The sequence below is a fragment of the Nothoprocta perdicaria genome, unplaced genomic scaffold (genome assembly GCF_003342845.1).
Source record: "Nothoprocta perdicaria isolate Ctin4 unplaced genomic scaffold, notPer1 scaffold_386, whole genome shotgun sequence".
Lineage (NCBI taxonomy): Eukaryota > Metazoa > Chordata > Aves > Tinamiformes > Tinamidae > Nothoprocta > Nothoprocta perdicaria.
The window spans coordinates 138,362-162,102 of NW_020455628.1; the positions used below are offsets into that span (position 1 = coordinate 138,362).

A 23,741-nucleotide genomic window follows, 5' to 3' on the forward strand; every position below is an offset into this window, starting at 1 on the left:
AAGGAGAAGGCTTGATTTATTTCTGTGACTTGCTACCAGCTTTCTTGCTTCTATATGATGAATGTTTCTAAGTCGAGATACAGTTTTAATGTGTTGTCATCTGAATGAGTGATTTAACTTTTGAAACTGCTGGTATAGTGGCATTGTGTTTACTTCCCGCAAAAGTGGGCTATTTGTTTAGAAGTTTAATTTCAAATACCCAGGATGGTAAATTGATGAAATATCCTAATTTATAGTGCCTTTTTCTCTGCTTTTTAATGAGGCACATTTCTCCCTTGTTATCTTAGATCAGGAACAAAACAGAAGTTTCATTTGTTGGTCAGGGAGGTGACACTCATAAAGCAGGTACTTGGATTGATTTGGATCAAAAGCAATGTTGTTAATGGTTCTGTACTTAGTGATACGCTTTATCTTGTGGCATGTTGTCTGAGATATTCTGGTGACATTGCATTGGTCTGAAATCACCATCGATCTTAAGATTAAAATAATGTGAAACTTCCTATTATAGTTACAGTATTTTATTCCTTATAAGCCTTCCCCTGCTCCCCCTTTTATGGTAGGGTGTCACGTGGGGAGAGTTTTGGAAGCTTTTGGCAAAGCATTTCCATTGAAGAAGAGTGTTTCATTGCAAGGAGAAAATTACTAAAGTTTTCTGTAAGGAAAGAAAAATTGTAAGGATACTCCAAATGATTACCTTCTAAAAAGAGTATATTAGGCATCACTGAGARGCTTGTCAAAGCTTTGCATCTAAACCTTCTGACGTACTCCCGCCCTATGTGGAGAAGGATTTCCTGTGGATGTGCTGTTGTCTGCTATGGGATGGGCTACTCTTAAGTCTAGGTCTTACTTTTTTTATACTTCCTCCCACTGACACACAGACCTTAGGAAAGGGTAAATTGCTCCATTTAAATGTGGAGAAAACAAGAGGAGTGAAATTCTTCTGAGATTTGGGAGGTGGAGAAGAGATTGGAAACTCTGGAGACAGTGAGGAAAAAAATCTGGTGGTGGGAAGACAGCATGCTTTTTGCAAACGTCTTGGGACAAGAAGTGGGGTAGCAGGAAATGGTTGCAGTGATCCTGGATAAGGAATTGCCTCTTCCCCTCCCTTAAGTGGTAAAATGGAGCTGGAAACAACTGGAAATGTGTTTTACATTGAAGCTTATTCAGGAAGAGATGCAAACAGATAAAAAAAAAAAAAAAAGGAGCCTCAAAGGAAAAACAATTTGTAAGGCAGGAAGCTTGAGTGGAAGGTGGTATTCTAAATTTTAGGGAAAAACAAACCAAAAAACCCACCACAGACGGTAGAAGAAAGCTAAAACTTGGAAATGAACTGGATGAGTAGGGAGAATAGAATGAAGGTAAGAGGGATAAGAAATGGAAGTACAGGGATTGTGTTTGGTAGGGGAGAGGAGTTGAGGTTCATCCTGTGAAGTTGACTGAAGAGTAAGAAATTCAGGCAAAATGAGGTGCATGCAGTAATAACATTTCTCCCAAAGCCTGGAATAGAATACAGGCTTTCAGAGCTTTTTCTCTCCAGTAGGGAAACATTCCTTTGCAAGTCGATTTTGATTGTATWTACTGACAGAAGAGCATCCCCTTCACCTGAAGTGCTCGTCTGYATAGGGGCGGTGGTATTTTGACCCTTACCTTTCTCTGCAGGTTTCAAAGGTCTGCATGATAAATTCAAATGTTACAACCCTCATGCCCTGTTCTACCGCAGTGGGTGTGTGCTATTAGATGCTAAGTGCTGAAGTCAGGCTTTCATTAGCTGCCCATATAAGCTATTAGAAGAGCAACATTAAATCATCAATTAGTTATTAAATACTATATTACAAATTGTAATAAATATTCTGTTATAAATATCATTAAATCAATTGTTAAATCTTTTTTTGATCAGATGCCATTTTTTTCTATAGCTTCTTGTAATGTACAGGTCTGGTCTGGGAATAAAAGTTATTACTCTGTAGGGTCCCTTTGTGGTCGTTGTAGGATCCCTGATTATTGGCATTGGTGATAACCAAAGCTGAGCATTGGTGGAAAAGAAGGGCTAGTCTGGTAGCTTAGATTGGACTGGTCTTAAATTGCCTTTAATGATATGTTCTTCCATTTTCGAAGGGGCCAAAATTTTGGATTTGAGGAGCAACTTCATGAAATGCCGAATCCTTCTTTGGAATAAGTAACATCAGTTGGAACCATGCTGGAAATTGATAAATCAGTCTCCCATTTGGCATCCAGACTTCCTTTTAATATCTTCATTGAGTTTCCCTTTTCCATATGGGAAATCAGTATAATTCCCACTGATTGCATAGGGTGTCATGAAAATATGCTAAGAATGTGGAACACTCAAATGCTGTTTAAAAATACAACAGAGAAATCTCCTCAAGAAATTAATATATCTGTGGATTTCAGTACACCAGTCATCCGTGGACTGCACACTGAACAAAATACAATGAATGCAGTGCTGAACAGCWGGTTGTTGAATGAGTGCTCTGCCTCGTGTGCACTGCACTAAATAAGTCTTGTGGGGTGAAAATATGCCGTAGTAGTTGAAAGTAGTATATGGATGGATGGCAAATAAATGCTCAGATCATATCCTTGGTACCTTTTCTAACATCTCTGAGTGCTCTGTACACACATGTGTTTTGTGAATAGATCTGCGATCGCATAGGGACGAGCTGGAAGTGTTTCCATGTGCTAGATGTAGCAACACTGTCTACTACATTCCCTACACTGGAAAACATAAATGTGGGAAAATCACAGTGATACAATGATAATCTGTTATTTGGGTCCATGGATATATTTACATTCAAGATGCAAGTGAACTGATCACTGAAACTGAGGAATTCTATACATTGAATTATTTGGATAGGTTGTGTTTGTGCCTTGTTTTCTCTCATGTTTATTATATGAATTTGTAAGCTAGAATGTCCCCATTGTTACTGTAATTCTCATCTGTTTTGGGAAATGGTTTATTCCATTTTTTTGGTTTGTTTGGGCTTTTTGTCAGCTCTGCTTTCAATGCTTATCTTTTTTAATGAGATGCCTTGCGGGCATTTCTCATAGTTAAGAACAYCTTCAGATTATATATATATGTCTTTAATTTGTTTATCAACATGAAATATTAAACCTTTTGTTTCTTGATGATGAATGCACCCACAGGTTGGGCTACTTATTGTTTCTGTAGTCAGGCAGGACACAGTGCTTTAAGATGGATTTTGTTTTTTCCCTCAGTGGGAAAGGAGGAATAGTAGAAAGGAAATTAATAGCAAATAACACAGTGACTGGCCTGATATAAACACTTGATGGTTTGATCTTGGAATTATGATTTTTTGCATGTTTTAGCACAGAGTTATAGAATGTAGAGCTATCTAATTCAGATTGTGCCACATCTCCTAATATTGGTGAGGGYGGTTTCTACTCCTGTAACATGCTGTGTGTAACATGCTTTCTGTGAAGAAARAAAGATTAATAATAAAAGAGACCTTATTTTTCCTGTGATTCAGTTATGTTCTCGGTTCCCTGGTTTGGATAATATTCCAAATATTTTATGTACTTGGACTAAAATTTTGTTTCTCCTTTTGTGTGAATTACAGTCCATCTATTGCTGTCTCTGCTTATTACCAGTGAAATGGAGTTTCAGTAGTTTCACATTAAAATTCCTTAAAGGATTGGAATAGTTTTTACTTGTTCCATAAAATCAGGCTTGCACTCAAGTTGATTCCTAGGGACTACTCCTTGGGGCCCTGACTGGGTGACTGCTTCTGCCAGGAAAACGGGCTCATGGTGGAGAAAGACTTTTCTCATTTGTTTCCTTTGCAGCTTAATGGTTTTATGACACTCTTTTATTATTGTTGTTGTTTTACCATTTTTATTTCCCTAATCTCTTAAACCTTAGTGGACACTTCCCACCTCAGTCAGGTTGGTTATACAGCCAGGTCAGACATACATAGTTGAGTTGTGAACAGCAAAGAGTGAAAACCCCACAGCCTCTCTGGGCAGCCTATTCCAGTGTTTGATTATCCTGGAGATGGCAGGAGAAAAGTCCTGATACGTAATCACAACAATGTTCACAAGTTGCCTCTGTTGTCCCCTTTCATTTTCCTGATCCACATCCCTCCACCCCTACACACACAGATTTTAGGTAGTGGAGGACTGCAGCTTGATTTACAATCCATTCCCCCTCAGATTTTGTGGAGTGGCAGCCCTTTCCTCCCGTGTCTCAGTGACTTTCCTCTGTATAGAGTAATTCACAACCTTGCAAATAGTGTATTTCCTCCCATTGCTCAGGTTGTTAATGGGGACATGGCACAGAATCAACCCTGGTTATTAACCTATGTGGAGCACTGTTAGATATTTAAAATCCAACTGACAGCCAGTTACTAAGAATAATCCTAGAAGATGAGTGTGATATTTGCCTTTCTTCAGTCATCCCTTGATTGTCATGGCTCTTCTGAGATGACAGAGACACAATATCTTGTAGTATCATCAGGCAGCTCCATCAGCACCCTTGGATGCATCGCATTTAGTCCCAAGGACTTGTGTAAGTCCAGTTCGCCCAAGTGTTCTCTAACCTGCCCTTTCTGTACAGTGGGCGGTAGCCTGCCCTCTCAGACTCTGCAGCTGGGGTTCAGGACCAAATCCAGAAACAGACCTTACCAGTAAAGAACAGGGCAAAGCACCTCAGCCATTTCTGTGGCTTTTGGAACTAGATCCCCTGAGCAGCAGACTTGAGTGTTCTTCCATCTTTCTTTGGTCTCCTTGTAACTGCTGAAGTTCTTCTGATCCCCTTCACATCCCCCACTAATTTCAATTCCATCTGAGTTCTGACTTGCTTCGTACTGTGCCTAAGTGCTTCAGTGGTGCCCTAGTATTACCTTTGGTTAGCTCATTCCTGCCACTGTCTACTCAATCCTTCCTTTTAAATATTAATCTCAATCTGGAATTGTCTGTTCAGCCAAGCCACAGCATCCTTCCAGACGTTTTCCCAAACAAGAGGTAATCTGCTGTCCTAAAATCCAGGGCTGTATCTGCTGTCAGTCTCACTTGTGTCTCACTGCTGAAGCTGCTATTAACCTTAATAATTTTGACCAGTTTTTCTYGATTTGTGAGCAGTGGGTCAAGCAGAGCAGCTTTCCTATTCAGCTTTCTAGTCAGCATTGTCAAGAGATTGTCCTCAGAGTGTTTTTTTGTTTGTTTGTTTGTTTGTTTTTTGTTTGTTCAGGAAATCATTTGGATTGTCTCTGCTAAGCTGGATGTTGCAATGGTTAAAGTTCTGCATTGTGTGTATGAGATGCTGTAATTATGAGGCCTCTTTCATTTCTCTAAGAAAAGCTTCATCTGTTACCTGCTCTTCATTAGAGAGTCTGTAGATGATGTCCATCACAGTGTTACCTAGTTTGGTCATTTCTCTGATCCAGCCCTGTAAGCTCTTGACTATTTCATTGCCCGATCCAAAGCAAAATCGCACCTGTGTGATCTGCTCCTTTATGGTRAGCCTGAAAACTACCCGCTTTCACAGCCTGTTTTTCTGAAAGAGCCTTTATCTGTTCACTGCAGTGCATTTCTGCGTTTCCCAGTGAGATGATATGACTCCAGGTGCACATGCTCCTCCTATTCCTCATTTGTTTCCAATGCCGCTTGCGTGGACTGATGCTTTAGATGGACTTCCAATCACTTCCTCCTGCTTTGGCCAGGAAGGTGTGAGAGCTTCCCCAGTCATGCTAGCTCTGATACGTTTTTTCAGTGCTTCTTGTGTCACTGCTCCTATTCACATTAGTTGCCATCTCCCAATGAACCTAGTTTAATGCCCTCCTGACTAGCTTAGCAAACCTAGATGCTCTTTCACTACTTTGTCAGAGAGATCTTGTTTCTTCTCAGCAGTCCCCATTCTTCAGACAACATCTTGTGATGATAAAAGCCAAAGCCTTGCCCATTACACCAATTGTGCAACTAAGTGTTGACCAGCAGGACATTTGTGTTCCTGTCTAAACCTTTATCCTTCACTGAGGGGATCATGGAACGTGACCCCTCCGCTTCCCTACAGCTCCTCAGGGCCCTGCAGTAGCTGTAGATATGTTCTGATTCTCCCTTGGCAGTATCATTGGTGCCCACCTGAATATGCAGCAAGGTCTAATAGCCCAAGGCTGGATTTGCCTCAGTAGTGTCTTTGTAATATCACGGATCTAAATCCCTTGGTTTGCAAGCAGTAAACCTTGTGAGATAGGAAGTTGGCTTTGCAGGAAGATGCAACTGTTGGCATCTGCTGTTCCCTCTTGGTGCTACTGCATGAATAGGACTCAGCTGACTTTGCCACTGTTCCTAAGGAATGTATTTACTGAAAGGTACCTTTAGATCTGTTGATAGCCTTCCATAATTGAGGCTGTCTTCTTCAGGCAGGATATCATTGCACGTACACATAAGATTGCCGCAGGATTTGGTAGGACAGTCACTACTTCTATGAAGGATTTGGAGATCTATAGATACAGATGTCTATGGATAGTTGTCATTGAGTAGAGAATATGGGTTAGAGTCACAGTGTAAATATGAATTCAAAAAATATAAATTGCTTATTGTGACTGGAGGTTCCTGAGATATGTTTGCTCATATCCTGCTTCCTTTTGTTTTCTCTCAGTCTTCTCAGGATCATTCTGGCCTAAGACTGAGATGGTTCTTTGTGCACTCCCTCTTGCATTCTTTGGACTAAAGGTGAGGCAGGATTTTGAAAGTGCATGCGTTTGTTGGATGCATTGAGGTTAATAAGTTCTGTGGCTTCAAATCATAAGGATGCCATACATACAAACTGCATGCTTTAATGCTTGTTACTATTTATTATGCTAGAATGAGGCTGGCGCCTGGACCTTCATATCAATTTCACAAGTCCTTATCTAGCAGTGTGGGAGCCACTGGGAGAATGTTCTCCCTGGCTAGGAGAGAAGAGAAAGGGGGACAACTGGAGAAAGAAGTGTCTGCTTGACAGGCATATATTTACAAAATTGAAAGCTCAGCTAGGGTAGTGACCATAGATCTGCACATATAGGGTGAATAAAATCCCAGCACAGAGAAGTCTATGGGCTCAGCATGCGATATCACAACAGTTTAAATCATTCATGATCCTGCCTCCTTAACTGTGCTGACACCTGCTTGCAGCTGATTCTGTAGTGAGGTGATTCAGCTTGCAGGACTTGCAGATACGTAATCCAGCCACAGAACATGCAGAATCCTGCTGGTGTAGGGAGCTACCTTGCTTTCTCACCAGTGAGTTGCATGAGCACTGCTGTGAGTGCTAGGCAATGGGTGGCGAAGCAGTGGGACCATGTGGGGCTGGAGTGCAGAACTGCCAGCAGTATAGAATAACTTGTTTTAGAACTATGGCCTTAAGTTTAACCTAGCATCATTTCACCTGAGGGTGGTTTTGTCCAGCATCATTTCACATGGGAATTTCTCAGAAGGTGCTTTTTTCTTTCTTGGTTTCTGCCTTTGGTTTTCCATGGTGTGTTATGAACCTTTGCTCTTAACAGTTTAACATTTTAAGTATTGGAGGCAGAATCTAGAAGTGAATGTTATTCCCAGAATCACAGTTCTCTTGCTGGGAATGGATCAGGAGCAGCATTTCGTAATGAGATTTTGGTGACTGTGTTCCTGTAAAGTGGAGAACTTGGAAGAAAATGTAATCTGCAAACGTTTAAAGAAGGTTCTTAGGGGATTCTGTGAAGGCCTGAGCTAAATGAATTAAGGAAACTTTTTATACCTGATGCTTGTTAAAAGCTTCAGTTTCCTTCTCTGTAGCTGCTTTGTCATCAGATCAGATGATCAGATGCTCCTTCAGAACAGATGAAGGCAGATGGAGCTTCTGAGTTTGAAGGACAGACAAAACGCAGATGAAAATATAGATGGTAATTTGTAGGAATTGCTAAGCTCAGGACTGCACTTCAGAGGATGCTGGTAAGAGAGCCTGCTTTCTTGAATGTGTTTTCTTCAAGGGTTAAAGCAAAGTGACAGTGGAGGTTGTATCTGCTACTTGCTTTAATTGCTGTCTGTGAATAGAATACTACCACTACATCATTTTGTGTGTTTTACTTACCTGTTTCGAAGGACTGTATGCCTCTGGATTTCCTTGTAATCTTCAAAGAAGATGGTTAGGGACTKTGTGGAGGACAGTTGTGGAGTATCCTAAGCAAATGTCTTAATTTACCTAACATTTGGCATTAGCTGGAAGCTTCTGTGTCCAGAACAGGTGGGAAACAGCGCCATGGGGTTACAGTTATGTTTTCATTGCAGCGCTGACATAGAGCTCATGTGCAGCTACAGCACTGTCATTTTAATGCTGTAAACTGACAAGAGGGAGCAGCCCCATTGTGCTTGTAAAGGTGGGAATAATCAAAGTCTTCCTTCTCTGGCTTTGCTTTGGATTTGTTCTTACCTTGCATCTTGTCATAGTTAAGAAAATTTACTTAATATCTTTTGATCTAGAACGCTTTTCCTTTTTGTTTCCAGTGGTCCAGGAAAATAGCATATTCATGGAGAGGATTCAGTCTGCTGTTTAGCACATACTTGAGTAAATTATTTCTCTGCCACAGCTAAAAAGAAGTGAGATTGAGAATCTGGAATAAGGAAAGTTGACCTATCTCTGCTACCTGTAGGGTCAGTCTTTGCCCATTTTTTTTTCTAAAATACCTATTAAATTTCTGTCTTAAAGAAGCATATGTTTATCTCCAAAATAAATGCCTACACTTCCCTAATTTAATGCAAGGTTGTTTAATTTGACCTTACACCGAAGGGTGAAAACAGTAGAATGGGGGACTTCTCTATTCCCCAAAATGCAGGCTGAGTGAAACATGTTAAGGAATGTTTGGGAAGGATAAGTAGTTGGATATTATTTATTGGAAGTGTATAACCGTGCTTCTAGATGTTTTTCTGATATAGGAGATAGATATGAAGGATATATGTCTTGTTTAGAAATGGGGAAGTCCCATGGGAAGCTTTCATGCAACAATTTGCTCAAGTAATATAAAGATGAAGAGTTTTGAATGGTGGAGATGGATTGTCTAAGTTATGCATTTGAAATATACCTAGGAGATTTTTAACACTGCAGGGAGAATTTTGGATTCATTCAATTTGAGGGGAAAAAAGARCCTTTTCAGGTGTAATATTTTTTCTCATATGCTGCTTAAAATTAACAGAAATTAGACATACGAAAAACAAAGGTGAGATTAAAGTGGAGTGATTTTTTCGTAAGGTAACATATATATCATCTCTACTCAGAAAGTGTCCAGTATTTGTTATTTCTGAGGCTTTCAGGGTTGGTGGACTGTGGATAGATGGTATGAAAGGACAGAGATCTGCCACAAGTGAGGTTTCTGGTAAATCTTAGTGTACAAGATACAGGAGATCTCTCCTACAGCCATGTGGAAAACAAGCAATCCTGGCTGGATTCTAGTACACAAGTCTGTCGTTGGTGCTGTACAAAGTAAACTCTGTGTTGAGCAGTTGTTTTAGGGAGTGTGGTTTATTATTATTATTATTATTATTATTATTATTATTATTATTTATTTTTATAAAAAGTCTCTCTGGCTCCCGACTTCCAAAAGGGGAAATGTGGATTTCCTTCTCTCCCTCCCTCATCCCTATTTCCAGCTATATGATCCTTTCTTGCATGCTCAGGTTATCCATTCCTCTTCTAATTATAAATCATTGAAAGTTTTTTTTATTATTATTATTTTTATTTTTTTAATTCCACAGGTCAATTTTCTTCCATTTAGGTGAGCTGAACTGGTCATGGTGCAGTTAGGTGGGTGCTGAAGAGGGCTCCAAATGCAAGCAATAGGGAACAGGAGTGTTTTCTTTTGATGGCAGGAAAGCTCTTACTTCTAGCCACTTTGAGCAACCAAACCCTGCTGCTTTTTGCAGAAGAGGTGAGCAGCTGCCATCGAGAAAAATGAGTTCCTGCAGGGTTTCTGACTTGCTTTAACTCTGGCAGCTAGAAAACCACTTTAACTCAGTGCTGTACGGGGACAACCCAGTGTTGGCTGAGTTAAATCTGTGCAGCCTTTGGAGAGRTGATGGGAACACATTACTGGTCGTGTGGACAGAGACAAGACTCTGCCTGTCAGAGGCAGCTCTGGCTTACATTAGCTCAAGCTCATTAGGAAATCTGTTTTTGGGGGTCTTTAAGTTAAAAGAAAGGCATCTGGAAATATGTTTTGGTAGGCACACAGTGAGTAAGGACTGGATAAGTAAATTCTGTCTTACACAGACTGAGCTTCCTTCAATTAGAAGAATCATTTTTTTTCTTTAAGGGATTTGGAAACTCTGGTAAACAAAGAGAATTCCAGCAGTTGTTAGTGCAGTGAGCAGATAGCGCGCACACACACACACATGCACACACACACACAGAGTCATACACAGGTATAAGAATTTGGGGGCCTTTTTGTAGCATTCTAAGTGAAAAATAGTTCCTGTGCATTCAGTTCTGTGACTTCCTTGACCTAATAGTTGAAGTCTTAACAGCTAAAACAGCTACACTCAATTTATTTGAAGAAATAATTTCAGTAGATTGATACATACTTCTACTGAAGTATTTTTTTTCCTTTGGATTTACTGTTTTTTTTTTCCTAAAATAAATACAGAAAATACAGTAAAATACAGAAAATATTTTAAATTCTTTTAAGTTTACCCAGGAGCAAATTATAAAAACAATTRTGATATGAACTTAAAATCTCATGTGAAAAAAACAGGAACTGGCCTTACAAGGAGGCTGAAATTTCATCTTTTCCAACAGCGTTGTGGGTTCTATGTTTTGCTGATATTACTAATTTAGTTATTGTTGGTGCAAGAGTCCTTGATCATGTGTTATATATGCTTAATAGCTCTTAAGATTTTTACATGATTTCAGAGTCGTTCTCATGTTTATATAGCTACCAAAGAATAAATTCTTTGGGTGTAATGATGGTCTAGAAATAACTTGTGTTTATGGTATTTATCTAAAGCATGTTTTCACAAGTCTGTTTTCATAAAGCATGTTTTGTAAGTCCATTTACTTCGCATTTGTGCGTGACTCTCAAGAAGTACTTTTAGTCTGAGATTATATGCAATCTATATTTTGTGATTAAAATTGTAGCTTAGAAATGCAGATTTGGCTATAATCAGTCTGCTGAGGATTGATTTTAGTGTGGGAACGTATAGAGACATCTGATTCCCCTCCCCTCCTTGCACTTGAAARAAGATTCTTACCCAGGATGTCCCTTAGCCACCCTGAGGGTCTTCCTTCTTCCCAAGATTTTCGCTTGTCTCCATAGCCTGTGTGTTGATTTCTAGAGAAGAGAATGCATAAGAGGTCTTCAAATCAAGGAAAGGGAAATAGAACGTAACCAATTTTATTCAGGTACCTGCTGGTTTTGTTCTATTTGGAGCTGTAATAGTGGCCTTCTGTGAAAGTTTTCACTGTATGTGAATCAAGTGACTGAGAAATAGAAACTTCTCTGTTTCAGAAAACTGATGTAGGCAGGGCTCTGGGAAATGTTTTGTCTGTTTTGTCTCCACAATGTTTTGTGTGGAGAGKGCAAAAGAGGATGTCATGAACTGATAGAGTAAAATTACGTTATTTCTTGGTTTGGATTGAAAACCTGGGAGGTAAGGTGGAAAGGGAAATAATATGGACTTAAAACACYCAGCATGAAACTACTGTGAAAATGGGTTTCTGTGTACGCTAGAGCCAAAAAGAGCTTAGCAGTGCTAGATATCAAAGTATGTACAAGGCATCAAAGGAACCAGGAAAAAAAAAAAAGAATTCTACTGTATGCCAGCAGAATTTTGGTCACAACTGTGCTTATTGACTTGAACACAAAACTGTGGTTTTCAGGTGGTAGGAATCTTCTCCTGTGCATCTCCAAGGGGGAGCTTGTGTGGTGTTGAGAAATTCARTGGTGTTCAGCGTGAATTTCTCAACATTTTCAACTTTCTCTGCTATTTGAACGTTCGAGTTTTTAAATAAAACTGCATTTAAAGTGCTAACCTCATTATATGCCCCAATTTGTCATATAAATTGCCTCGCTTGTAGTTGTTTTAAAAGATAGATGTGTAAATTTAAATGAATATGTTATGGCAACCCTGGCTCTTTGGATATATATAATTGTATTTTGTTAATATATTCTGCTTTTGGTAACCACTCCTAAATTCTGCAACTGTTTTGGCAGAATTTATGTTCAGAGAAGGCTGAATTTTAAAAATATCTTAGAAATTTAGTTGTATTTGAGGTTGATGTGGCAGTGTAATCTTGAGTTTAGTAATCTGCTAATGCTGGTGACCTGCAGTTAGACATGAAGTTTGGGGTCTTTCCCTTTTGATCTTCAGTCTTGTTTTTGTGTGGCAATCAAGATAAAACACATTTAACTCTCTGCAAGTAAGCTATAAGTGTATAATTAAACATTTTAGAAATTTTAGAAAGCATAAAGATTATGCAGTATCTTGTGGTTGACAGATACTGGGAGGTGCATGAATCAGAAACAGTAATACACTGTAGCCAGGGTGTTCTGAGGATATGGGTGAAGCCAGGTGTGTAGGAAAAGCCAGTGTTTAATAGGGGGAGAAAATAAAGAATAGTACCTCATGTTTTCAAAATATGAGGAAGAGTTTGTGTCCTGGAAGGCTAACCTATGTTTCCCAGTAGGTTAAGTTGAATTTAAAGTAACCTTCATGCTGAATGACTGTTAATTTGGGGAGCATTAGAAACTCCATGGATGAATGGATAAATAATTTGGTATAATGAAGCTGAGAGAGCTGGAGACTTTCAGGATAGCATACAGATCTCTGAGGAGAGAAAATAGGTATATTTGAGGTGGGGGGAAAGTGGGATAAAGGAAGTTCTCAGTCCRTCTTAGATCCTGATGGCAGCTAGTGTGTGTATGTTTAGTACTTTTGAAAATTTGACTCAAATTTTATTTTTACAAGGCTGTATGGCATAATAACCATGCATTATTCCCTCTCTGTGCTGCTGGTTAGAAATGTATTCCACATATTGGATTTGTTTAAATCCTGAAAATGAAACACTTTTTCCTGCTTCCTTTTACTTACATATTTCAGAGTGGTTGGCATGTATTGGTAGTCTTACCAAATACAGAAGCAGCCACTGAAGCTTAATTGAAACCAAGCATGTTGTTGCATTTTGGACACCTCTCGTAGGCATTTTGCTCCAAGATAAATTGTGTAAAATGCCTATATTTGGAGGGCAGTTCAAAAGGAAAAGGCTTAATGACTGGAGTGTTTTATATTGTGGTATTCCTAGCAGTATACAGAATAAAGAAATTCTGTAGGCCCAGCTTTGGCGTGGTCTTCTGATTTGTTTGATCCATTTGGTTAAAAACATGGWACGCGATGCATTGGAACTTCCATGGGTATCTTTATGCATATTTTTTTTAAACAAGGCATTTTTTAGGGTACAGAATCAAAAACTTGACAGTTTTGATCATAGAAATGCCTTTTGCAGATATTCTTTTTCTAATAAGTAAATGTAGTGTTTTTCCTTGAAATTTATGCTTTGATTTGTTATATTAATGTGGTTTGGATTTCTTCTGTAAGCCTTAGCTTTTCCTTAGCTTTCTTGCTAACCTAAACTGAGATGCACTTGGCTTAGTGCATCGCTGACTGCACTGATCTTCTCATCTGTCACAGTCTATGTAATATACCCGTTGATGATTTAAATTGCTTAGAAAAGAAAGTTTGATTTCAGTGATTTACATTATATAAAAACCTGTCCATGTCCTTGTGCTGCTATTATGAACATTTTAGTTAAAGTGTATGTTTGATATGATGAGAGGTGTAAAACCTCTTTAATTATTTGATGTCCCTAACAAACCTTCGGGGTTTTAGACCTCATCTCCTAAAAACTTGTTCTTTCTGTAAAAGGTGTTTTAGTTGAAACAGTAGCATACGTAACCTAGAACATGGCGAATGAGATATTGCTTTGCTGTTGATCTACTAATGAAATTATTCTTGTAGAGATTGCAGAGGATGTGTGTACAGTGCAAGACTGGATAGAATAGGCTTTAGAAGTATTCAGAAGTTGAGGTGTGAATTTAAATATTCAGAAACTGAACACAGTTTGTTGACATCTTGATACTTTTTTAGCCATTCCTAATGCTGTAAGTGCCAAAGTGCATCATAGAGAGTCTAAAGCACTGGAAAGAAGGGCAGGTGGATTGTGCCCATCATCATCATCATCATCCCTGCTTGCAGCTAGTAGTAGGAGCAAGCCTGCAGTTTAAGACTGCAAGTACTTGGGCTATGGCTGTGATGGCCTTGCAGGAGTTCCTCTATTTACCTTACAGGTCCTACAAGTTATCATTGTAATTGCCTGCAACTGTGCAYTCAGCTTGCCCCAGTCATGTAGTGAGATCCACTGTTGTAAATCTCATTGAGGCTTCAGGTCCAGCATTTTCTTGTATATTTTGCTGTATATTGAGAAACCTTGAGCAAGATCCACAATTGTAGCGAAGAAGACAAAATGTGATAAAGAAAAGTATGTGGGAATGAAGGATGTTGGGATGTAATGAAGAGGCCTGTAAGCTTGTGTGTGTTTATGTGTGCRCATCATAAAATAGTACTAAGGGAAGAAATAGTCATTTGGTGTATCTTGATATCCAGATAGGCTTTGACATGTTAGATGTGACTGTCTTGGGGGGCTTAGGCTCTAGTATGTCTTCTGTTCTCAGTGGTAACAGCTGAAGAAGATACTGCCCAAGCTGTTTTGACCTGTGTCTTTGCTAGAGGTTAATGTTGCCTCTGTTTTGAAAGGGGCTTCCAGGGGCTCTTGTGATTACTTTTCATCTGTTTGTGTCAAAATAAGTCTCTTTAACAAAGACAGGCCACTTGGTATTTTAAGCTTACTTGATATTCTTTGGAGATGCCGAGCAGCAGGACCGGTTGAGCCAGCTGATGATCCCTATATTTATCTATACAGTTGCTATGAGCTACTTTGAGCTCTTACGTGAGATAAACTTGATACTCTTCAGCTTTATTTGAAGGATATGCTGTAACCTAGCAAAATTCCATCCCAAGGGGATATAGTCTGCTTTGCTAAAACTCCTTTTCCACTTTCAGGTGAATATTSCAATATTCACTGCATGCCTAAAATTACTACGTAATGATAAGAGTCTGCCAGATTCCATTTTAAAAGACTCTTGATCTTGTGGAGGAAGAACAAAGAAAGTTGAAAGAACAGGTTCTGCACAGGTGTTTGATTTCGTGTGTGTGTGTGTATATATATATGTATATATTATATATGTATTATATATGTATGTTTCTATTGTGGTGTTCAGATTCCAGGAGTCTGCTTTCTCATRGGACCAAAGGATGCCCACATGCTTTATGAGCTAAAAAGAGCTTCCCTGGGCGTTGGTACAGTGAGTGTTCATTTAGTAAAAGGCCTTAGCTTTAGAGAGGTGATGAAAACTCCTTTTGGCCCTCAGTTCTGGAGGGGAAAGGGCTGCCTAACTGCATAACCACTCAATAGTGGGTATTTAAAAGGACTCCATAACTGCCTGTTCTTTCTWTGCCTGTGATACCACAGGCATCCACTGGAAATGCCAGGGAATTGGCCAACTTAGTATTTGTCCAGGTACTTTCATATGACCTGAGCATCCCTCTTCTCCTTGTTAGGGCACTTAGCTCCTTATGCACAGGCAGCCACGAATGGAACTTGCTACTGAGCCTGACTACTTGTTCCAGAGTCAGAATGGTACCATTCCTACCAAGAGAATCCATGTCCACTTCGAGAAAAGCATTGATTTTCCTCTTAACCACGCTGTATTACTCTTTTTCCCCCCCTCCCTCTTTGTATTCATGAATGAATTATTTGGAGGAGCTAGTTGTATGCATTAATGAATAAATATTATTTTATCACTCCATTGAACAAAAATGAACATTAGCCTGACTGTTAACTGCTGAGTCACAGATGGTATGCCTAATACAAGCTGATTTTTGAAAATGGCAGAATCTGGCTCTCACTTGCACTGTAGCAGAGCTCCTGTTTGCAGCACTGTGGTGCTGGGAAGCTGCAGCTCGCTTTTATGGTGTGTGTCAGTAGGGGTGACTCAAATTATGCATTTCGTTGAGTACCTCTTTGCTCATAAACTGTCTTCTGTGAGAAGAAAGGAAAAAAAATCATTTGGGGAGAATAGTATCCAGACCAGAGAAACTGTTTTGATCTGAAGCAAAAGGTCAGGTTATGCTGTTGTACTTCCTGACTCATCCCAGGGTGGCTGCTGGCCTGGCTGAATTTATTCTCTTGTGATAGTGAGGTGTAATCCAGGTATTCAGGAGGAGTCTAGGTGAAGCACACATTTCTCTTCAAAATGGCATTTTGCTTTTTCAAAGCATTTCGAAAATACAAAACTTCAACGTGTGGTACTACTTCGTTTAAAGAAAAGTAACAAAGCAGACTCCTGGAAACTGTGCATTAGAAAACTCTATAGTCTTGGCTCACAGCAGAGGTGTCCAATGGCTGTTTTGGGGCTTTGTAGAAAACGTAGTTCTTTTTAAAATATATTTTACACAACTTGCATGTGGATTAGGACAGATAGGCAATTATGGTGGCAAAAAGTGAGTGTAAAGGGGCACAGACAACTAAATAAGATATGTGTAAGAGAGAAAAATTTGCTTGCTACAAGCTCTTGACTAGCTAAAGATGATCGTAGTCCGTTTCCTGATACAATCTTCTCTGGTTTTAGTAACGTCAYGCTTTATATCTTGCTTGAGATACTTCTATAGAGCGGGGTGTGTTTGTGTGTGAAGCATCCTTGCTTAAACACACAAGTCATGTCAGCTGCAATGCGGCACTGCTCGGTGCTAATGAGAGAGGCAGCCAGAGCACTTGGCTGCTTATGTTTTCTCGTTCTCTGTACAGTTATGGCAATGGAAATGGGAGAAAGCAATTGTATTGCATATGGCTGCTTTGGACTTTTAGAGAGTGGTTCTATGACCTCATGAAAGCTGGGACACACATTTTAGCTCTTATTTGGAAATTTAAGGAGTTGCCCTGTTGTATTAAAGGCAAGGGCTGAGATATGTCCTGGGTGGCAGGAGAAAACAGGAAGTACAGAGAGCCCCCCCTTCCTGATCAATTGAAGTGAAATGCAGCTAAGAGGAAAATACACCTCCCTGACTGCATGTCTGCAGGTTGAGTAGCTGCAAGTCGGCATTTAAAACCGAGTTCTTTGGAACAGAGATAATCAGGTGATTACTTTTGGCTTTATCTGGGGAGTCATAGCTGGAATTTCCAAGGCACAGAAATCCAGAGGCACTGTGATTTGTCAGCCACCTTCCTTCTCCTCTTCAGCACGGTGGGCGCTGACACCAGTAGAGCTGCTTATTTTGCACTGCAGTCAACAGTTTCTTGAATATGATGAGGCAGGTCAGTGCATTTCAGATACTTGTCTGTTCCCATCTTCARTGGCTACACTGTCTTCCTGCAGCTTTATGCCTTCCCAGATAGTCCTGTGCTACTCTCCTCCTTATAGTTTTGGAGTTTTTTGCCATCTCTGTTTTTTCAGAACCATACACTGATAGAATGCAGGTCATGGTTAAGTAATGCATTGCCTTCGTAGCAAACCTATTTTTTTCTTTTTATTCTTTCTTCTGTGTCACAGGATGCTGCCCTCTCAGTTGTTCTGATAAAATTATTTCTGGATACTTACTATTTAATACAAATCAGATTGTTATAATCATATGTGTTTAAAAACAAATATTGCTCCTTTTTTTAAAGGTTATATCTAGTTGCAGTCATTTCTGCAATATAGAATGCAGTGTGATTCCACAAACAATTCGACTGGTATGATTGGGAAGAGACGGCTATGAACTATGGCACATGGGCAAGAGCCGGTGGTGAGAGGCATGAACTTCCTGAGCTGCTGCTGTTGCCAAAGYGAATGTAGTGAGCAGCTGGCACTCAAAGGATGCTGCCTCAGGCTAAAGGCAATCCTTCCCCTGGAAAGGAGTTCAGAATTGTGCACCTTTATAGGATATGTTCTTTGCCTAGCTGTGGTTTTACGTAGCTTAAGTGTAACATCTATGAACCAGTGCAACTAATAAGACAAATTTTTAGCCAGAATTATGTGTTGCTTCAAGTGTTGCTGTTGAAGTCCAGTATCTCTCTTATGATGCCATACAGCACAGTATTTCTTTGCGTGTTTTCCTTGTTCTGAAAATCCTGTAGTTGATTGGCATGGTTTTCCCTTCCTTTTGTAGGTCTCCGGGTGAATGGGGAGCTTGTTACTGCTTACCCACAGGTGGTGGTTGTGCGTGTGCCAACGCCCTGGGTCCAGAGTGACAGCGACATCACAGTCCTTCGCCACCTAGAGAAGATGGGCTGCCGGCTGATGAATCGCCCCCAAGCCATCCTCAACTGTGTCAACAAGTTCTGGACTTTCCAAGAGCTTGCTGGTCATGGCGTGCCTCTTCCAGACACATTCTCATATGGTAAGGCTTTGCATCGGAAGCATGGTATGGTTCTCTACAATAATTCATGCTTTTGCGATACAGAATATATGAGTCTAGTGTTAGGGCAGTGTTTAGTATCCAGAGAACAGAAATTAAACTTGAGTGAGGACGCTCAAGTTCTGTTTTTTGGTTTTGTTGATTAGCTGTGATGCTTTGGGAAGAGTGCTGTAAAATGTACCTGAGCCTCTCAGGAACTGCTTTTTGCTGGTACTGACACTCTTTGAACTCTTTAAATAAACCGCTCTTCCAGTTACCTGAACCAACAAGACAAGAACTTGGGGAACTAGATTTCCTAGTGCACTATTAAATACCAGACTTCAGTAAAATCTGAAAGTAGATCAAATTATTAAATGAATAAAAATATCTGCAGATAAATTAGTTACTACAAAAGGATACAAAGAGTACAGGCTCTCATAACTACTAGCAATTGTTTGCAATTTGGAATAAAATTTCCTTCTAGAAAAGTTAGTTCTAAGGCATGAATAAGAAACAATTATAATTACTATCTAGTCTCTAACACAGTGTTAGAGGAATCATTCATCTGTTCTGCCCTTCAGCTTTATGTGTTATAATCACAATATATTAGAGAACTGAAGATACCTATCATCCTTCCATTCCTTATTGGGGAAATATGATTTCATTCCCTTTACACACTTGCAGCTCTATGATTCTGTAATGGGAACCTGACTGAAACATGCTTTATGGATAAAATATTTCCATGAATTACTATGAAAATTAATTTGACAAGTAACATATGCTTTCTTTAGAAATAAGGCGGCGCTAGTTCTTTGAGAAGGGAAGGGCTTTTAATTGTGTGGGGAAAGAGAATTAAATCTTTAAATATTTTAACCTTTGTCCCCTTCCTGTTTGTGAACTCACTTTGTCAAGAAAAATGGGATGTACTGAAACTCCACATTACTTTAGCTTTAAAATCCATGACAGGGTAGAGGTAGATGCTTGTTGGCTTTCTGACCAGTGTCATGGCTTGATTTCTGTGTTTTACTGCATATAATTTAGAGGAATCTCACTCCTTTCTCCCTTGGCTTTCTCTTCCTTATTGCTCATACTTCAAGTCCTTTATGCGTTGAACTGTCCTCAGAGAACCTTTAGAAAACAATCATAGTCAAGTGAATGGTGATGAAGAGCTGCTTTCTCTAAGGCACTTAGAGAAAGTGCCTTCTGCATTCTGACAGAGACAGAAGTACTAGTTCAGAGGGAGAATGAATTACAGGAAACCTTTAAGCCTTGGAAAGTGGAGTAACAAGATTTGTGTTGTTGCAGCTTCCTCGGTTATATCTTGTCTTAGTTTCCTATGTTGCCTTCCTGGTTAGTAGTTCAGATGGTAGTAGCTCATGCTACTTTTTTGCTACCTTTGCAAAGGTAGGAGTTGATAAAAGGAATAAACTGGAATATGGTGGATGATAATAGAACTGGGGCATTTGAATTTGGAAAATTGGATTGAACCTTTTGAGGTTGTGGTCAAGAGAACTTTGTCAATTTGTGTCTTCCTTTCCTAAAGAAATAAGAAATAATACTCTACAGATCACAAATACCTTCAAAGTCTGACTGTGCTCCATGACCAAATTCCTCTTAACTGCTAGCTTCTTCTGCAAGAAGAAGGAAAGGTGGGAGGAATATGTGGCAATCACACCCCCAGTTTGGCCACAACAGATTGTTGGCACATAATGTTGTTGGTTTTCTTTTTGCCAGGTGGTCATGAGAATTTTGCCAAAATGATTGATGAGGCGGAAGTGCTGGAGTTTCCTATGGTGGTGAAGAACACACGGGGTCACCGAGGTGGGTGTGAAGTCAGGGGGGAGAGCAAGGTGCATATGCTTGTGAGCAGCACTCTGGAGATGTGAAGATGCCAAGGAGAAAGAGTTAAGAAGGTCTGCTGTTAGGTGTGGGGCTTTCCTGTATGTCTGCCACATGGTRTGTTCTACCAGACTGCTACTTCCAGGTATTGAATAGGCTGCAACACTGGGAGGCAATTTTAATAGAACCTAGGAACTCAGTGAAAGGGTCTTGCAAAAGCAGGGGAGTAGAGATTCAAAATAACAGAGCGTTGGTGGCTCTGTGAGGAGAGATCTGAACTGGAATAATGGGATGTAGGGATGAGCCCCTGTGGATTTTAGGGACGTTTCTAAATAGACATAMGAGTGAAAACTCAATTTAGCGCATCTTTATTTGCTTTTTCTTTCTACCTGACTTTAATAAAAAGTATTTGAGAATTTATTTAAATCAGAATCCTAAATATAGACAAACTGGATCACTGTTTTTCAGAAAAATCTCTGACATTGTTGGTAATAATGAAGTGACTTCAGATGAAATTTTTCTAATGCTAGTTTTCATTTCAGTGTTGAATGTAAAATATTTTATTAATTTATTTTAGTGTTAGAGAGTGATCTACTAAACAAAACCAGGTTTAAAATCAGTTTCAGATGTTAGTTGCACAGAGGGTCATACCTGATTCAGTTTGCTATAAAACTGATTTAATTAATGCTTTCGGTTAAAAGAGTCTTAAACAGAAGTTCCAAGAGCACATAAACCAGCACCTAAAAGGAGCATTTCTGCCTTTTTCACTGTCTTTGTCTGCCTGTTCCTACTCTGTGCTGTCCCTTCTCTTCTGCTGGTACAAGTGTCTTGGGAGCCATCTAGTAAATAGATTCATGAACTGATCTAGACTAAATCTAATACAGTTAATGTAAACTTGATTAATTTCCTGGTTGAATTGTCATTTACTTCTACAAATCCATGTGCTGGTGTAATGGAAGAGTGAGAGAGACTGTGGCAGATGAAGATCAAGCCCAGCTCTTTTGGAAGTAATATGTGTTTAAATGTTCTTGAAGTACTTGTGGAGCTACAAGATTAGGTTGGAATTTAATTGTGCAGCAAACTGAATGAGATAACCTGATAAATGAGTAAATATTTTGCAGCTTTTGGTTTTCTTCTCCTTTTTTTTTTTGCCCCAAATCATGCAAATCTCTGTTTACAAGATGTGCTTTAAAGCCTTTTTACTCCCTTTTGAAATTTTTGCACAATACATAACCATGTGCATAAAGACAGTTGGGGAAACCTTTACAGATGTACAGCACAGGTATTTGCAAAAGGTATTTAAAAAAATGGAGCAATCATGGTTGTAGGTGTTGCCTGCTGAAAGAAGACGTGCTGTTTTAGCCTATTTTAATGTGTAGTCTACTGCTGTTGAAAGTGTGCTGGTCTTATATTTCTACCAAGATGTCATGGTGCTACATAATTCCAAGAAATAAGTAGCTCTTATAAAAGGCGATTCATGGGATATTCTTCCCATCCTCATTTTAGGAATACAGTATTAATAAGGGCATGTATCATTAAGTGCTTATATGATGGCCAAAGTTGTGTCAGGCATAGAGTAAAAAAAACCTTTTTTTTTTTTTTTTTTTTTTTTTTTGTAAGAAACAGTATGTTCCTCAAGCAGGTGTTTTTTTGTTTGTATATTCTGCAGACCTTAAATCCTGACAGAGTAGAGCCTGCTCAAGTTCGGAGCACCTCTTGGAATTCCTCCTGGCACGTTCTTTCTCTTAATTCTGCTGCTGTTGCATTTMTGTTCCCCTAGCTAAGCTAACATGAAAATCAGTTGATAAGCTGTCTCTGTTAACATTACAGCACAATTTAGTGACAATTCTGCCGCAGAAATTTGTTGCAGATGTATTGCAAAACATAAATTTAATGACACGTTTCTTTTCTTAAGAGTCCTTAACAAAAGGGAAAAGCAATTGAACTAAAGAAGGAAACAAGTGCTTTGGTGTGAGATTACAGAAGAGGTGGAGAGTGGTAGAGTCTGTTTCAGAAATGCCTTTTCTTCATTACTAACAAAATTGAAAATGGGCAGGAAAGAAATCTTTAGTGGAGAATCAAAGCGACAGGTTTAAGGTTAAACCCAAGAAGTCCCTGAGATGTTTGCTCGCTTAAAAGTCAGTGATTTCTAAAAGTTGTAGGTTTTTTGTTTTGTTTTTGTTTGTTTGTTTTAAGCTGAAGTGCATTCCATTCATTTATGTATGTGTTTAGTGGAATATTCAACTGAATTTATCTCACACCAGATACTTTGGGATCTCTTTGTGTAGCCTCATCTAGAATTGTGAACTGTTGCTGGTGTTGGGAAGAACTGCTCTCATTCATTTCCAAATAATGAAGCAGTTTTGTAGTGACACACTGGTAGCTTAAGTATCTATGGTTCCCAGTCTGGGATGAATAGACTGTGTGATTAAATTTCTGCTGCTCTTTTAGAATTTGTTTTTCTTTCWTTAGGGACCTTTCACAGGTTGAAATTACAAGTAACTTCCTATATCCAAGAGCCAAATTTGTATTTTAATACTTACTGGCTCTTCAACAATTTCAGTACTTGAACACTGAGAAGCACTGAAATAGTGGTACACTGGTCTCAATTGAGGAATGTGCAAATAGGTGTAAACTACAGATGAGGCCTCTGAAAATTCAGAGTTTTTCACTTGGGCTGAATAGGATACACAGCTCAAACCGGCAGGTTCTTCCAATCCCACAACGTTTTCTCTTCTTCCAGGCAAAGCTGTGTTCCTGGCCCGAGATAAGCACCATTTGGCAGACCTGAGCCACTTGATCCGCCACGATGCCCCTTATTTATTTCAAAAATACGTTAAGGAGTCCCACGGCAAGGATGTTCGTGTGATCGTGGTCGGAGGCCGCGTGGTGGGCACCATGCTCCGCTGCTCGACAGATGGGAGGATGCAAAGTAACTGCTCGCTTGGTACAGAAAATATTACTTGTGGTTCTAATCAGAACTCATGAATGYGGTGGGACTGAAATGACAGACCTAACTGAAATAAGATGCGGAATATATTTTGTATTTGTGGTCTGTATTGTAGGAGGTTTGCAGAGAAAAAAAAATGGGAATGCAGGTTAAGTGAGAGGGGCACTGTATAATGGTAGTATCCTCAGAACTGAGTTTCTCAATAGCCTTGAGTGTAGGAGAGAGAGTTTTCTCAGGGCAGGAAGAGACGAGGCTTGCTTGGCTGGCAACTTAACTTAAGCTGTGCTGGCCATGAGCAGGTATAGGATAAAATGTGTTCGTGTGTGGTAGAATTTTGGTTAGACAAAGATATTGGCAGTCCGTGTCAGTCCCTTTCTGAGTCATTTGCAGTATGTTTGCTGATCTCTGGATTCCTTTGGGTCTTAACAACCAAAAAGCACCAGCCGCTCAGGAACAAGTTCACCTGAGTGAGATGGGGTTTTTTATT

The 23,741-nt window shown here is 39.5% G+C and overlaps 1 protein-coding gene across 2 annotated transcripts in view; it reads left to right on the forward strand.

Moving 5' to 3' along the window:
* RIMKLB (ribosomal modification protein rimK like family member B) overlaps positions 1–23,741 on the forward strand; it is a 39,818-nt gene that overhangs the window by 14,697 nt on the left and 1,380 nt on the right. Inside the window, exons 4-6 of one of the 2 annotated variants that reach the window (XM_026044822.1) lie at positions 18,238–18,468; positions 20,200–20,286; positions 23,048–23,251. In XM_026044822.1, the coding sequence (XP_025900607.1) occupies positions 18,238–18,468; positions 20,200–20,286; positions 23,048–23,251 (522 nt within the window). The remainder of the gene's footprint in view (positions 1–18,237; positions 18,469–20,199; positions 20,287–23,047; positions 23,252–23,741) is intronic. The other variant, XM_026044823.1, reaches the window with a different exon arrangement.